Source organism: Bidens hawaiensis, unplaced genomic scaffold (assembly GCF_021521415.1).
Source record: "Bidens hawaiensis isolate Kalapana, Puna unplaced genomic scaffold, B.hawaiensis_p1.1 tig00002525_1, whole genome shotgun sequence".
NCBI lineage: Eukaryota > Viridiplantae > Streptophyta > Magnoliopsida > Asterales > Asteraceae > Bidens > Bidens hawaiensis.
In genome coordinates, this window is record NW_027491138.1 from 916,261 (window position 1) to 934,381 (window position 18,121).

Here is an 18,121-nt window from a genome sequence, read left to right on the forward strand (position 1 = left end):
GTTTCTCACCTGATAACCTTCTGACCATCTCTTACACGCCTATATCAAATTTTGTATTCGCAATTATTAAAAAACTAATGCGCTATTTTTGTGATTAAAAAAAATAAAAGGCAACCCCCTAAGTAACTAGGAAACTCAAATATACCCATTTCTAAAAAAAAATTCTCATCTTCCTCACGAATTCCATACCTAGTTGTTGATTTCATTCAAAGCTTTATCCGATTAGAGTATTTTAAAGAACCACTAAAATACTTTTTAATCTGAAAGTTAACGCACGACTCTTTGATTTATCTAAGTTGCAATTTCTGAAATTCCCGACCATCGCTCTCTTCACCGCTCATCATCATCGCCAATGTTATCATTAAGTGAGACAAAGGAAAGTAAAAGAAAGACATGACAATATCCTAAATTTATGTTACCATGTAAACATCGTTACAACCTACTTTATAAAGAATTTGTCTTTTACACCTAATGTCAACCGGACTGTATTATTTATTATCAAATAAGTTATTAACCAAATAAAGTAACATAAAAGGCTGACAAACGTAAATACATATATAACCAACAATTCCAATTATTCAAAGAGCAACCACAATTTATTCATTAAAATTTGTCTCAATTCCATCATAAAAAGAAACGCATGATCATAATTCTGGGCACAATTTTCAAAATACATACGGGATCACGCACTTAACTTCTTTAGGAAAATCTTCAAACTTGTTTACATACCATTTTCTAGTCGCGTAACTTCTTGCAATTAGGTACAAAGAGTCTCCAAAAGTGCACGCAAAAGCCAATGGTGTTTGGCCAATAAGTGATATCCCGACAAATATAATGATTTCAAATAGATAATGAGGGCAAATAACCAGATTAAACAGTCCACCCTTAGGAATCTTGTATACTTTGTCATTGTTTTTCCTTAGTTTCGAGAGGAGAGTGTGGTGATAAAAGTTTCCCAAGATTCCCAATATAAAAAGGATCAAACCGATGTATTTTGTGTCGACTAATGGCTCTGGAAGCCCTAGGCTCAAATATTGGACGATGATCAAACCCGCAGCCGCAGAGAAATAAAATAGTGTGATGATAATGGTTGAGCCTAGAGCCATAATGCCACTATAATTGTGAACAAACAAAACCTACACATATACACACCGCATTATTTAATTTATACGTAGTCATATAAAGAAACGTTTATGTTTATAATAACACGTCATTATCATTTTACCTTTTGCGTGATGTCTAGCATTAATTGAATTGGTCATTACCACATTATTTTTCGTATACTATTTAATCAATAATTTCAATTAAATATAATTTCATTAACTTATAATTTCAATTAAATATAACATTTCAATTAAATATAATTTCATTAACTTATAATTTCAATTAAAATACAACAAATGTCATATCCAGCATCTAATGATACGGAAAATTGCATAAACAACTGTCTAATTAATTTGAACTACCATGACAACAATATATGTTTAAGGAATAAAGATTTAATAAATAATCAACTTTGAATAGAAATGTGAAAATCATTTAAGCTGGACCTAGATAAAACGAAAACTCACATAAAATCTGAAACCCGTATCGAAAGAAATATGTAAGCATATATAAAAGTAAAAACAAAAGACAAGTATGTATATTTTTCTTTTTATATATATTTTGCATCCTTTTTCCTTATATATTAAATAAATGGCATGTTCTTGCATGTATATATCATATACATCAACCCGGAACGTGTCATTATTTTGCATTATTTAATTTCAGTTTTGACCAGATTAATTCCCAGAGTTTTTTGCAAGTTGTATAAGAAAAATAATAAAAGAAAATAATCTGGATAATAATATTATATATTATATAAATGCATAAATGATGACAATCTCTTATCTATTATACCTAGTAAATACCATATAAGACGACCATTTCAAGAATTCTAATAATCAGATTGTAGGGGTATGGTACTAAACCCGGTTTTACGACCCTAAATTTATTATGTTTGACTTATTTTATTATATGGACTAATACAATGTTATTGGGCTGAGGGGGTTTTGTGGAGGTAACCCTAACTGGGCTAGGCCCATTAGAGTACCATGATGGTGGCCATGAGACTCTCTATATAAGGAGGTCTCCACCTCCTTATTAAAGGGTCATGCTCAATAAGAGCCACCACCACTTTTTGTGTCTGTAAACAAGATATTCCTCAGGATTTCTTAGCAGTCACCTCCACACCCCCGAAAAACCATTGCAGGTCTCAAGCAGCCGAAGAAGAAGATCAAGACGTGGTTCGTTCATCTCGAAAAACCGTGGAAACATCGTCATGGATCAGGTCAGATTCATTTCATGCTTCGACATTGGCGCCATCCGTGGGACGGCAACGAACTACCCTTCGATCTTCATCTCGGCTGTCAGATCTCTCCCAGAAAAAACCCAGATCTGGAAGTTTACAGAAAAAGGCTTCAAGGCTTGTTCTATTAAAGCTCAAAAAGATCCATAGATCTAAAAGAGGCTTCCAGATCTGTGCAAAAAGAAACAGCCTGATTCGAATGATCAGGTCTCCGGATATGTGATGGTTTTAAATCTGCTCCGAGCTTCAGATCTACCTAGATCTGATTTACAGACCTAGATCTAGATTACAGACCTGGATTTTAGGTCTAAAGTTGCAGGTCTGACTCTAAAATTGCAGATCCAGAAATTACCAGACTTCCGCCGCCATGTACGCGTGCCCGCGGATTCTCACTCCGCAGCCGTGCATGTGCCGCCGCGGAAACCACCACCTGGGTTTTGCGCAAGAGACCTCCGCCATGCACGCGCATTCACGAGTCACCACTCCATCGCCGTGCATGCGCGCATCAGGCCTCGCGCCAAACTTAAAGGTTGGGAATCCTCATAATATCCCATATGGCTACGCGCCAAACTTCAAGGTTGGGAATCCTCATAATATCCCATATGGCTACGCGCCAAACTTCAAGGTTGGGAATCCTCATAATATCCCATATGGCCACGCGCCAAACTTAAAGGTTGGGAATCCTCATAATATCCCATATGGCAACGCGCCAAACATCAAGGTTGGGAATCCTCATAATATCCCATATGGCTACGCGCCAAACTTCAAGGTTGGGAATCCTCATAATATCCCATATGGCTACGCGCCAAACTTCAAGGTTGGGAATCCTCATAATATCCCATATGGCTACGCGCCAAACGTCAAGGTTGGGAATCCTCATAATATCCCTTATGGCTACGCGCCAAACTTCAAGGTTGGGAATCCTCCTCATAATATCCCATATGGCTACGCGCCAAACTTCAAGGTTGGGAATCCTCATAATATCCCATATGGCCACGCGCCAAACTTAAAGGTTGGGAATCCTCATAATATCCCATATGGCAACGCGCCAAACTTCAAGGTTGGGAATCCTCATAATATCCCATATGGCTACGCGCCAAACTTCAAGGTTGGGAATCCTCATAATATCCCATATGGCTACGCGCCAAACTTCAAGGTTGGGAATCCTCATAATATCCCATATGGCTACGCGCCAAACTTCAAGGTTGGGAATCCTCATAATATCCCATATGGCTACGCGCCAAACTCAAGGGTTGAGAATCCTCATAATATCCCATATGGACACGCGCCATACTTAAAAGTTGGGAATCCTCATACCATATGCTCACGCATCACATATGCTCACGCATATTACACATGCTTACGCATCACATGCTCACACATATCACAGTCTACGCGCACGCGCATGCAACATATGCGCGTGGCGCGGGACATAAAGCCTACACGCACGCGCATGCAACATCTGCGCGTGGCGCATAACACAAAACCAAAGTCTACGCGCACGCGCATGCAACATCTGCGCGTGGCGCGGGACATAAAGTAGCTCGTAAGCCGCCTCACGCGCAAGCTCCACTATTATTACAGCTCATAAGACGCATCGCGCGCAAGCTGTTATTATTCTGATAGCTCGTAAGACGCCTCGCGCGCAAGCTTTTATTATTCACACAGCTCATAAGACGCCTCGCGCGCAAGCTGCTATTATTCTTATAGCTCGTAAGACGCCACGCGCGCAAGCTTTTATTATTCATACAGCTCGTAAGACGCCTCGCGCGCAAGCTGTTATTATTCTTATAGCTCGTAAGCCGCCTCACGCGCATGCTCCACTATTATTACAGCTCATAAGACGCCTCGCGCGCAAGCTGTTATTATTCTTATAGCTCGTAAGACGCCTCATGCGCAAGCTTTTATTATTCATACAGCTCATAAGACGCCTCGCGCGCAAGCTGTTATTATTCTGATAGCTCGTAAGACGCCTCGCGCGCAAGCTTTTATTATTCACACAGCTCGTAAGACGCCTCGCGCGCATGCTACTATTATTCTTATAGCTCGTAAGACGCCACGCGCGCAAGCTTTTATTATTCATACAGCTCGTAAGACGCCACGCGCGCAAGCTTTTATTATTCATACAGCTCGTAAGACGCCTCGCGCGGAAGCTGTTATTATTCTTATAGCTCGTAAGCCGCCTCACGCGCAGGCTCCACTATTATTACAGCTCATAAGACGCCTCGCGCGCAAGCTGTTATTATTCTTATAGCTCGTAAGACGCCTCACGCGCAAGCTTTTATTATTCATACAGCTCATAAGACGCCTCGCGCGCAAGCTGTTATTATTCAGTTTGGCGCGTAAGACGCCTCGCGCGCAAGCTGTTATTATTCTGATAGCTCGTAAGACGCCTCGCGCGCAAGCTTTTATTATTCACACAGCTCATAAGACGCCTCGCGCGCAAGCTGCTATTATTCTTATAGCTCGTAAGACGCCACGCGCGCAAGCTTTTATTATTCATACAGCTCGTAAGACGCCTCGCGCGCAAGCTGTTATTATTCTTATAGCTCGTAAGCCGCCTCACGCGCAGGCTCCACTATTATTACAGCTCATAAGTGTCACACCCTCAAAATCCACTAACGGAGTTTTACCGTCAGAGGGTGTGAACTGGCAGGATCGGATTCATTAGTTATAACCAAACCAAAGAAAAACGTTTAAATGAAAGTAAATGCGGAAGCGTAAAACCTTAATTCAAAAGTTGCGTCACGCAGGACGACTTAAAACCAAATGTAACTGTTAAAATTAAGTTTGCAGAATAAAAGTGTTTTCATTAATGCATGCTCCTAAACCGCGCGCCCGCCTCGGCTACCTGAGAATAACATACTAAAAGTGTCAACACAAGGTTGGTGAGTTCACAAGTAAAATAAGATAAATCGTTTAGCGTTTTGCGTAACCTCGTTACGACGTTTAAATGTTGCGTAACCCCGTTACGACGTTTGAGTGTGTAACCACGTTACAGCGTTTGAGTGTGTAACCACGTTACAGCGTTTGAGTGTGTAACTACGTTACAGCGTTTAAGTGTGTAACCACGTTACAGCGTTTAAGTGTTTTGCATTACCAGATAGTGTTATGTCAAATTATATATCGATAGGTAGCTAATCTATACAACAAGTATCGCTAAGTGGTTCGCGACCGAAGCTGACTGTTTATCAAGTGCCCGTCACCAGGTCCTCCAGACCATGGTAAGTGTTAGCCAAAATTTACACCCACTCAACCTCCAGTTGAGCTTAGCGTCGGGTGGGGTTTGTCAAACCCAGTAGTACTACCCAAAAGTGACTCGCTATTCCAAATATTAACCGGTCCGATGTGTGGGACTTCAAATGTTACGTATGCCGCTTAGCCTTTACAAGTGATATATAATTTATAACAAAATCTTTCATATGCGTTTATCTCAGAAAATATGTTTATCGGAGTATGTTATCTCCCCCAATTGAAAAATGTTTGAAAGCAGTTTAAGAGTGGGGTAAGTGAACTCACTGTTTGCGAAGAATATCCGATCTAGATCACCAAGTGATGCGCGTCGTAGAAAACTCTCTAGCGTTCTAAAATAACAAAGAGATTTTTCTAAGTATCGGAACGTTTAACGAGTCTCTAGACTCGGCACATAATACCTATGCACGTAACAGATTTCGTGTTTCGTTTGTGAATCGTGTGTGACTTAAACAAGTACAATTGTGATACGATACGTGGGTGAGCAATTACTTTCGTATCATGTATTAATAACATACTTATTAGCAATTATTCCCCATAAGGGCAATTTGGTCAATTCATGGCAATCAACTAGCAACTATTCCCCGCAAGGGTATTTTGGTCAAAATACAACAATTATATAAAAACTATCATATTTCATGCATTCCTATACAACTCAGCAGCTAGTTTCGTTATGACAGAATTTCTACTTGAAAGATTGCACTAGTTTACCGATTATAACGTCTCAATTAATTCACCAAAAATTACCACAGAAGCATACATATCTTAGGTTTCCAGAACATATTTTATCTTATTTTTATTCCATATAGATTGCTCATAATGATCAAAACACTACAGTAAACTCATATCAGTCAGATTCATGCGCAACAGAATGTTATTTGAAATTCCCGTTAAACGAAAAATCCAATAAATGCAAGACCACTTGGGTTTGGTTCCTAACTCAGTGAGTCAACTTCCAGAAGTGGAACCAACCCAATTGGTCTCGTAGTTCATGAGATATAATATTTACAACATAACCTAACAGCAGGTCTAACAGCTCAGCTTTGCATCACATTTTTGTAAAATCATAAAAGTATACTTCCACTTATCCAAAAATTACGAATTTATACTTTATAGAAACTAGACTCAACCTAGTTTACTGCAGTACCCACAATCTCAATCAATTTTCACGTTTACACTTCGTTACAGTCAGTTAAACATCGTATATATATTCTGTCCAGAATCTGTTCACATAAAAACTCAACATAATAACAATCTATGAACTATCATGCATCCATATAACCCTCTAGACACTATAACTACTATCCATGCATATCAATCACACCATACATACAAGATTAGGGTTTGTGTTCTAATTCAAATCAAGGACAACAATCAATCAAGCAACAACATCAATACTAGTTATCAATCATCATGAATTTAACAACCATCATGTTAACTCATACATACTCATGAAAATCGGCTGCCTAGGGTTTTTAATTAACCCATTAAACATCAAAATCAAACAACAAGAAGGTAAAGGATGATCAAATATACCTTCCTAGCACTTAGTTCTTCAATCAAAGGCTTGAATTGATGGTGTATATGTGTGTGAAAGTGGACGGCAGCCAAGAAGAGCAAGGGGAGGGCCGATTAGAGTTGTAGGTTTATAATAATAAGTTAGGGTTTAGTGTTAAGGTTATATTTATAGATAATCAAGTTACATTCTAGTCCCTAATCTTTCAAGTGTTACATCTCTAGCCTAAACTAATTAGTTCTTGTTTCTTGTTTAACATTCCACATAACAATCAAGTAACACACATATACCTAACACATAATAATCACATAATTAGTGTTTTGACGTTTGTCGTTTATTTATCAATCGCTTGCGTCAACTCGTTTGCGTTTCGGTGCAAATCCCGAAAGACTACACATGTAGTAAGTGTTAAGCGTCATTTAAACCCTAGTTTAAATGTAATGAAGTGTGCGTTATAGATTCAACGATCTTAAAGTTCGAATTTACGGAGTTGAGTTAACGAGGTTAACCTGAAATTGACGATTGTCACATCATTCCCATGTTAAAGAATTTCCGTCCCGAAAATTTGAGTCAAGTCGTGATGAGTGTCTGAAAAAGTAAGAAAAATTTTCAGTTTGTCATATCATCCCCTAGTAGAAAGAAATTTCGTCCCGAAATTTAGTTCATACCTCCGGTGATGTTTGACGGTTTGCCGGGTTTCGCGGTTTCCGGTGTTTGGTTAGCCCTTCAAAAAGGTGAGGATACTTTTTCATCATTTGATCCTCGCGTTCCCACGTGAACTCCGGTCCACGTCTCGAGTTCCAACGAACCTTAACGATTGGAATTTTGCTGTGTTTGAGCATTTTGGTTTCCCAATCCAAAACCTCGACTGGTTCCTCAATGAACCGTAACTGTTCATCAACTTGTAGTTCCTCCAAAGGGACTACTTGGGTTTCATTAGATAGGCATTTCTTCAAATTTGAAACGTGGAATACATCGTGTACGCCACTGAGTTCTGTTGGTAGGTCCAGTCGGTACGCCACCGGACCAATGCGCTCAGTTATCCGGTACGGACCAACATACCGTGGGTTGAGTTTGTTTCGCTTACCAAAGCGAACCACACCTTTCCAAGGTGAGACTTTGAGTAACACCCGATCGTTTACTTGAAATTCGAGAGGTTTTCGGCGCTTGTCGGCGTAACTCTTTTGGCGATCTCGTGCTGCTGCCATGCGATTTCGGATTTGAACGATCTTTTCCGAGGTTTCGAGTACCAGTTCCGGACCAGTGATTTGGCTATCACCCACCTCTGCCCAGCAGAGTGGTGATCGACACTTCCGTCCGTACAGCGCTTCAAACGGTGCTGCCTTAATACTTGCGTGGTAGCTGTTATTATACGAAAACTCTACCAAGGGTAAGTGGGGTTCCCAACTTTTTCCGAAATCTAAGACGCATGCACGCAACATATCCTCCAGGGTCTGAATAGTCCGTTCACTTTGCCCATCCGTCTGAGGATGGTATGCGGTACTCATATCGAGACGTGTGCCCAGTGCGCTTTGCAGCGACTTCCAAAAGTGTGAGGTAAAACGAGAATCTCGATCGAAAATGATCGAGGCAGGCACTCCGTGTCTCGACACTACTTCCTTCATGTAGACACGAGTCAGTCTTTCCATTTTGTCTGTTTCCTTAATCGCTAGGAAGTGCGCCGATTTAGTCAACCGGTCAACGATCACCCAGATGGTATCGCATCCCGTCGGTGTTTTAGGCAAACCCGTAATAAAGTCCATTGAGATGTGTTCCCATTTCCACATTGGGAGTTCCGGTTGTTGCAGTAGACCAGATTGTTTCTGGTATTCTATCTTGACTCTGGCACAAGTCAAGCATTTGCTCACGTAGGTGGCAATGTCGGCTTTCATGTTCGGCCACCAGTAAAGTTCCTTTAAATCATGATACATTTTATCTGAGCCAGGGTGGATAGAATATCGGGACTTGTGAGCTTCGTCCATCACTAGAGTTCTCAACTCTCCGTATCGTGGAACCCAAATCCGGTTCTCAAAATATCGGACCCCGTCCGATCTGGTTTCAAGTTACTTGCTCATGCCCCGCATGAGTTCCGATGGAAGATTATCATCTTTCAAAGCTTCCAGTTGCGCATCGCGAATCTGATCGGGTAAGGTGGCATGAATCGTGAGTTGCAATGCTCTCACTCGTCTGGGTTTATCTGTTTCTTTCCTGCTGTGGGCGTCGGCCACCACATTGGCCTTGCCAGGGTGGTACTTGATGGCACAATCATAATCTTTAAGCAGCTCGACCCAACGACGCTGTCGCATGTTCAGCTCCTTCTGATCGTAGATATGTTGGAGACTCTTGTGGTCGGTGTAAATGGTAAACTTGGTACCGTACAAGTAATGCCTCCATATCTTAAGAGCAAACACTACAGCTCCGAGTTTCAAATCGTGGGTCGTGTAGTTCTTCTCGTGAACCCGTAGTTGTCTAGAGGCGTAGGCTATAACCTTCTCGAGTTGCATCAGCACACAACCGAGACCTTGTATAGATGCGTCACAGTGTACCTCAAAGTTTTCCGTTCCCTCGGGGAGAGCTAAAATAGGGGCGCTACAAAGCTTGGTTTTCAACAGTTGAAAAGCGGATTCTTGCGCGTCACCCCAGTTGTACTTAGTGCCCTTGTGAGTCAAAGCGGTGAGGGGTTGAGCAATCTTTGAAAATCCCTCGATGAAACGCCGATAGTAGCCGGCCAGTCCTAGGAATTGTCGCACCTCAGTCGGAGTCTTAGGTGCTTCCCAGTTTTTGATGGCCTCTACCTTACCGGGATCGACATGGATACCATTCTCGTTGATCACATGTCCTAAAAAGTGAACCTCGCGAAGCCAAAATTCACATTTCGAGAGTTTAGCATACAGTTGTTCCTTCTTCAGCAGTTCCAGAATTATCCTTAAGTGCTCTTCGTGGTCAGTCTCATTCTTGGAGTAGACGAGAATATCATCAATGAAAACAATCACGAACTTGTCGAGGTACGCCTTGCATACTCGATTCATGAGATCCATAAATACGGCTGGTGCGTTGGTTAGGCCAAAAGGCATAACCGAAAACTCGTAGTGACCATACCGTGTTCTGAAAGCCGTTTTTGAAATATCTTCTTCGCGCACTCTCAGCTGGTGATAACCGGATCGTAGATCGATCTTCGAGTAGTAACTCGATCCCTGAAGCTGGTCAAAGAAATCATCAATTCGGGGTAAAGGATAACGGTTCTTGACCGTCATCTTGTTCAACTCCCGGTAGTCGATGCACATTCGGAAAGTCCCGTCTTTCTTTCGGACAAACAAGACAGGGGCTCCCCATGGCGATGAGCTAGGTCGGATAAAACCTTTATCCAACAAATCTTGCAACTGGGTGGACAACTCCTGAAGTTCCGCCGGTGCGAGCCGATACGGGGCTCGTGCTATGGGTGCTGCACCGGGTGTCAACTCGATTTGGAATTCGACTTGACGAATAGGAGGGAGTCCAGGCAAATCCTCCGGGAAAACTTCCGGGAAGTCTCGCACAACCGGTATGTCTTCAATTCGTTTCTCCTCCGCGGGTTTCTCAACAATCTGCGCCAAAATTGCCGGATGACCCTTTCGTAAATACTTCTGTGCCTTCATAAGGGTAATGACGCTGGTGGTCATGCCGCTTCTCTCGCCTCGGACCGAAATGATCTCGCCGGAAGGGGTGGTAATATGGACTATCTTATCATGGCATATAATCTCCGCTCGGTTCTCGGATAACCAGTCCATGCCGACAACGACATCGAAACTACTAAGCGTAAAAGGAATAAGGTCGATGTCAAAGACATGACCTGACAGTTTCAACTTACATCCCGCAAATATATGAGTTGTTATAATAGTTTTACCGTTAGCTAATTCAACAGGAAACTTAGCGTCTAACGGGGTTGGAGTAAGGTTTAAAAGTTGGCTAAAGGCCTTTGACACAAAACTCCTATCAGCTCCAGTGTCAAACAAAACAGAAGCAAAACAATCGTTTACGGGGAACTTACCAGACACCACATGCGGATCTCTGCGGGCTTGACCCGATCCAATCACAAACGCTCTTCCTTTGCCATTTCCTCCACCGTTACTGCCACTTCCATTGCCCCCATTGTTGTCATTATGTTTCAGCTTGGGCAATCCTTCCGGAAATGACCTTCCTGTCCACATTCAAAACATCCCTTAGTCGTCATCGGTGGCTTAGGAGCACCCTTCGCCGCAAGGTCTTCTCTACATTCCTTCGCTTGGTGACCTATCTTTCCGCATCTTTGACACTTGACACGGTCACACTGACCAACATGATGAAAGTTGCACCTGTTGCACTTTGGATATTTCCCAGCATATCCGCTCGAAACCTGCCCGCTACCGTTGTTGTTGTTGTTGTTGTTGTGATTCTGAGTGTTGAAACTCCGAGTAAATTCGGGCTTACGGTAGTGGTGTTGCGGTGGGAGGTTTGAGGATGAAGATCTGGTGTTGTCAAACTTTCTCTTCCCGCTGTTCGGGTTGCTGTTGTTGTTACTGTTGCTGACGTGGTCATTACTCGGGTTGTCACGGGCTTTAACAGTCGAACCCCTCGGTGGTAACGCACCCTGGGTCACAGCCTGATCCGTCAGTTTGTGAGCCAAACGGATCGCTTGTTGGATCGTGGCTGGTCTGGAAGACGTCACCATACCCTGAATCTGTGGTGCTAACCCATCAATGTACATTTCTATCCTCTTGCTCGGCGGATCCACCATCCGCGGACACATCACTGCCAACTCGTGCGAACGAGTAGTGTAGGCTTCAATCTCTGAACCCACCATTTTCAACGACCAAAACTCCGACTCTAACTTCGAAATTTCTTCCCTCGGACAGTACTCCTCTCGCATCATGTTTTTGAACTCCTCCCAGTTCATCGCGTTAGCCAGTTCCAATCCAAGGATCTGAACGTTCGAATTCCACCAAGTGAGGGCGGAATCCTCAAGTGTCCCAGCAGCGAATTTGACCCTACTGGCAGGGGGACAGTTACACATCTCAAAGGCCGACTCGGCCTTCTCAGCCCAACGCAGGAAGCCTATAGCTCCCTCAGTGCCCTTAAACGTACTGGGCTTGCAGTCAAGGTAGTTCTTGAAGGTACATGTTCCATTTGGACCCCCAGTTTGATTCTGAACGTGTGCGGCTAAAGCGGCCGCCACATGGTCATTCAGCAGAGTTTGGAGTTCAGCTGCAGTCATGCTGATGTTACCACGTCCGTGTCCAGCGTTTCTTCCAGCCATCTAGGTATTATCATCCCGAGATGTCGTCGCCTGAGGACACATCCGAGTGTGCCTCTGGCTCAGCCGGTTCTTCCTCCGGTTCCTCTTCGGGTTCCTCCTCGGGATCTTCCTCAGGTTTCTCCTCAGGCTCCTCTTCGGGATCTTCTTCATCATAACCTTCATTTGTTGATCACTAGCCCCTTGCATATCTTTCATTGCCGCTGCCATGCGGGCAATCTCCTCCTGAGTCTCGGTTCCGTCTTTAAACAGTCTGGAAACATTTTCTCTCGTGTAGCGCATGTAACCCACATCACGCTCCAAACAAGAAACGATAGCTGCGAGAACTCGCTCTACAGGTTCGGTTATAAGTGGTAGGGTGTTAGGGTAAGCAGGGTGGTTCGGGTGAGGCAATGGGGGAACTTGTTCACGGTAGACCATACGTCTGATCATGTTGGGGTACCACTCCCAGCTAACGTCGTTGTCATACTAGCCTCCGGATAGGCGGTACCTCTTCGGTGTAGGAGCTTCGAGTTCCGGGACTACACGGGGTGGCGAGGCAGTAGGTAACTGCGGTTCCTTCCCGTGAGCATGCGTCATCGAATCGGATGATGATGAGGGTGGCGTCGACATTTCTACAGGTAAGCCGTGTATATGCGCGCGTATGAGTGAAGGAGATAAGGAAATAAGATTTCAAGACTACACAAACCTATGCAGTGCATATCATTATAACTAATGGGTCGTCGCGGTTATAGTCTAGTATGCATGCAGTTTCTAGTTCGCTATAACCAATGGCTCTGATACCAATCTGTCACACCCTCAAAATCCACTAACGGAGTTTTACCGTCAGAGGGTGTGAACTGGCAGGATCGGATTCATTAGTTATAACCAAACCAAAGAAAAACGTTTAAATGAAAGTAAATGCGGAAGCGTAAAACCTTAATTCAAAAGTTGCGTCACGCAGGACGACTTAAAACCAAATGTAACTGTTAAAATTAAGTTTGCAGAATAAAAGTGTTTTCATTAATGCATGCTCCTAAACCGCGCGCCCGCCTCGGCTACCTGAGAATAACATACTAAAAGTGTCAACACAAGGTTGGTGAGTTCACAAGTAAAATAAGATAAATCGTTTAGCGTTTTGCGTAACCTCGTTACGACGTTTAAATGTTGCGTAACCCCGTTACGACGTTTGAGTGTGTAACCACGTTACAGCGTTTGAGTGTGTAACCACGTTACAGCGTTTGAGTGTGTAACTACGTTACAGCGTTTAAGTGTGTAACCACGTTACAGCGTTTAAGTGTTTTGCATTACCAGATAGTGTTATGTCAAATTATATATCGATAGGTAACTAATCTATACAACAAGTATCGCTAAGTGGTTCGCGACCGAAGCTGACTGTTTATCAAGTGCCCGTCACCAGGTCCTCCAGACCATGGTAAGTGTTAGCCAAAATTTACACCCACTCAACCTCCAGTTGAGCTTAGCGTCGGGTGGGGTTTGTCAAACCCAGTAGTACTACCCAAAAGTGACTCGCTATTCCAAATATTAACCGGTCCGATGTGTGGGACTTCAAATGTTACGTATGCCGCTTAGCCTTTACAAGTGATATATAATTTATAACAAAATCTTTCATATGCGTTTATCTCAGAAAATATGTTTATCGGAGTATGTTATCTCCCCCAATTGAAAAATGTTTGAAAGCAGTTTAAGAGTGGGGTAAGTGAACTCACTGTTTGCGAAGAATATCCGATCTAGATCACCAAGTGATGCGCGTCGTAGAAAACTCTCTAGCGTTCTAAAATAACAAAGAGATTTTTCTAAGTATCGGAACGTTTAACGAGTCTCTAGACTCAGCACATAATACCTATGCACGTAACAGATTTCGTGTTTCGTTTGTGAATCGTGTGTGACTTAAACAAGTACAATTGTGATACGATACGTGGGTGAGCAATTACTTTCGTATCATGTATTAATAACATACTTATTAGCAATTATTCCCCATAAGGGCAATTTGGTCAATTCATGGCAATCAACTAGCAACTATTCCCCGCAAGGGTATTTTGGTCAAAATACAACAATTATATAAAAACTATCATATTTCATGCATTCCTATACAACTCAGCAGCTAGTTTCGTTATGACAGAATTTCTACTTGAAAGATTGCACTAGTTTACCGATTATAACGTCTCAATTAATTCACCAAAAATTACCACAGAAGCATACATATCTTAGGTTTCCAGAACATATTTTATCTTATTTTTATTCCATATAGATTGCTCATAATGATCAAAACACTACAGTAAACTCATATCAGTCAGATTCATGCGCAACAGAATGTTATTTGAAATTCCCGTTAAACGAAAAATCCAATAAATGCAAGACCACTTGGGTTTGGTTCCTAACTCAGTGAGTCAACTTCCAGAAGTGGAATCAACCCAATTGGTCTCGTAGTTCATGAGATATAATATTTACAACATAACCTAACAGCAGGTCTAACAGCTCAGCTTTGCATCACATTTTTGTAAAATCATAAAAGTATACTTCCACTTATCCAAAAATTACGAATTTATACTTTATAGAAACTAGACTCAACCTAGTTTACTGCAGTACCCACAATCTCAATCAATTTTCACGTTTACACTTCGTTACAGTCAGTTAAACATCGTATATATATTCTGTCCAGAATCTGTTCACATCAAAACTCAACATAATAACAATCTATGAACTATCATGCATCCATATAACCCTCTAGACACTATAACTACTATCCATGCATATCAATCACACCATACATACAAGATTAGGGTTTGTGTTCTAATTCAAATCAAGGACAACAATCAATCAAGCAACAACATCAATACTAGTTATCAATCATCATGAATTTAACAACCATCATGTTAACTCATACATACTCATGAAAATCGGCTGCCTAGGGTTTTTAATTAACCCATTAAACATCAAAATCAAACAACAAGAAGGTAAAGGATGATCAAATATACCTTCCTAGCACTTAGTTCTTCAATCAAAGGCTTGAATTGATGGCGTATATGTGTGTGAAAGTGGACGGCAGCCAAGAAGAGCAAGGGGAGGGCCGATTAGAGTTGTAGGTTTATAATAATAAGTTAGGGTTTAGTGTTAAGGTTATATTTATAGATAATCAAGTTACATTCTAGTCCCTAATCTTTCAAGTGTTACATCTCTAGCCTAAACTAATTAGTTCTTGTTTCTTGTTTAACATTCCACATAACAATCAAGTAACACACATATACCTAACACATAATAATCACATAATTAGTGTTTTGACGTTTGTCGTTTATTTATCAATCGCTTGCGTCAACTCGTTTGCGTTTCGGTGCAAATCCCGAAAGACTACACATGTAGTAAGTGTTAAGCGTCATTTAAACCCTAGTTTAAATGTAATGAAGTGTGCGTTATAGATTCAACGATCTTAAAGTTCGAATTTACGGAGTTGAGTTAACGAGGTTAACCTGAAATTGACGATTGTCACAATAAGACGTCTCGCGCGCAAGCTGTTATTATTCTTATAGCTCGTAAGACGTCTCATGCGCAAGCTTTTATTATTCATACAGCTCCTAAGACGCCTCGCGTGCAAGCTGTTATTATTCTCATAGCTCATAAGACGCCTCGCGCGCAAGCTGTTATTATTCTCATAGCTCGTAAGACGCCTCGCGCGCAAGCTGTTATTATTCACACAGCTCATAAGACGCCTCGCGCGCAAGCTGCTATTATTCTTATAGCTCGTAAGACGTCACGCGCGCAAGCTTTTATTATTCATACAGCTCGTAAGACGCCTCGCGCGCAAGCTGTTATTATTCTTATAGCTCGTAAGCCGCCTCACGCGCAGGCTCCACTATTATTACAGCTCATAAGACGCCTCGTGCGCAAGCTGTTATTATTCTTATAGCTCGTAAGACGCCTCACGCGCAAGCTTTTATTATTCATACAGCTCATAAGACGCCTCGCGCGCAAGCTGTTATTATTCTCATAGCTCATAAGACGCCTCGCGCGCAAGCTGTTATTATTCTGATAGCTCGTAAGACGCCTCGCGCGCAAGCTTTTATTATTCACACAGCTCATAAGACGCCTCGCGCGCAAGCTGCTATTATTCTTATAGCTCGTAAGACGCTACGCGCGCAAGCTTTATTATTCATACAACTCATAAGACGCCTCGCGCGCAAGCTGTTATTATTCATACAGCTCATAAGACGCCTCGCGCGCAAGCTGTTATTATTCTCATAGCTCGTAAGACGCCTCGCGCGCAAGCTTTATCATTCTTATAGCTCGTAAGACGCCTCGCGCGCAAGCTTTATTATTCTTATAGCTCGTAAGACGCCACGCGCGCAGGCTTCATTATTCTCATAAGATCCATAAGTCGCCTCGCGCGCAGGCTTCTTTATTTTTACAGCTCGTCACCATCATGAAGAAAACCTCCCAAAACTCAAAGACAATAAAGACAAGGCCAAAGAACAGGGAAAAAACCGCCTCATAGCCTAACACACCTCATAAAGTCCAGCGCTCCACCTAGACGCTTGCGCGTCCAGGAGCAACACTGGACTTTGGGGGGCTTGTAGGGGTATGGTACTAAACCCGGTTTTACGACCCTAAATTTATTATGTTTGACTTATTTTATTATATGGACTAATACAATGTTATTGGGCTGAGGGGGTTTTGTGGAGGTAACCCTAACTGGGCTAGGCCCATTAGGGTACCATGATGGTGGCCATGAGACTCTCTATATAAGGAGGTCTCCACCTCCTTATTAAAGGGTCATGCTCAATAAGAGCCACCACCACTTTTTGTGTCTGTAAACAAGAGATTCCTCAGGATTTCTTAGCAGTCACCTCCACACCCCCGAAAAACCATTGCAGGTCTCAAGCAGCCGAAGAAGAAGATCAAGACGTGGTTCGTTCATCTCGAAAAACCGTGGAAACATCGTCATAGATCAGGTCAGATTCATTTCATGCTTCGACACAGATATTCTAATAATCAGATATTGATTGATATAAAAACATCTATATAATTATCAAATAAAATTTGTATAAAAATCTATATAAAAAAACAAATAATCAGGATTAAGAACGATTAGTTAATTACCTCTAAATCCCTTTTGAAGAAATGAAACGTGACAGCAAATTTAAGAAGAAAGAATCTGAGATCACCGCCAGGGAATACGAAGAAGGAAGCAAGTCCAGCAAGAAACGAGGGCGTGTAAAGTGTCAACATGCCTACTTTGCTTGAGATCTTAGCCGATGGTTTGTTGGAGTTTGTAAATTTGGAATATTGGAGATGATTACCGAGTATCTCAGCAAAACCTAAGTAAAGAGTTGATATTAATGTTACCACTGTCGTGGCTGTGACCCAGACTGATGGTTCACTAAACATCACCTTCTCTAACACCGGTATCTTCATGTTGGATCGCTTTGGTTTCTGGTGAAAGTTATAGCTAGATGGAATAATATTTAAGATGTAACACTGCAGCCTGTGTGCGTATATATATATAGAGAGAGAGAGATATAGATATTGTGAGGGTGGTTGAAAGTGAAACCAAAATCAAATTTGTTATATTTTTGTTGGTATGTCATATGTGTGTAAAGGGAGATAAGGAAGGCAGGCGGGGTGTATTGGTGGCACGTTGACAACCATATATAAATTCTCTATGACAAACACCAAAAAGTTTTTAATGAATATAAATTTGTAAATTGTCATGCTCACCCGTGAAAATTTGTTTCATGTTTAG

At 42.0% G+C, this 18,121-nt stretch overlaps 1 protein-coding gene across 1 annotated transcript; it reads right to left on the minus strand.

Moving 5' to 3' along the window:
• Window positions 1–656: 656 nt before the first annotated feature.
• LOC143619881 (steroid 5-alpha-reductase DET2-like) lies at window positions 657–17,793 on the minus strand. Its single transcript, XM_077091706.1, has 2 exons — window positions 17,479–17,793; window positions 657–1,136 (listed from the first exon to the last, which is right to left on the minus strand). The coding sequence occupies exons 1-2, from the start codon at window positions 17,791–17,793 to the stop codon at window positions 666–668; spliced, it is 786 nt and encodes a 261-aa protein (XP_076947821.1). The 3' UTR covers window positions 657–665.
• Between the last annotated feature and the right edge of the window lie 328 nt (window positions 17,794–18,121).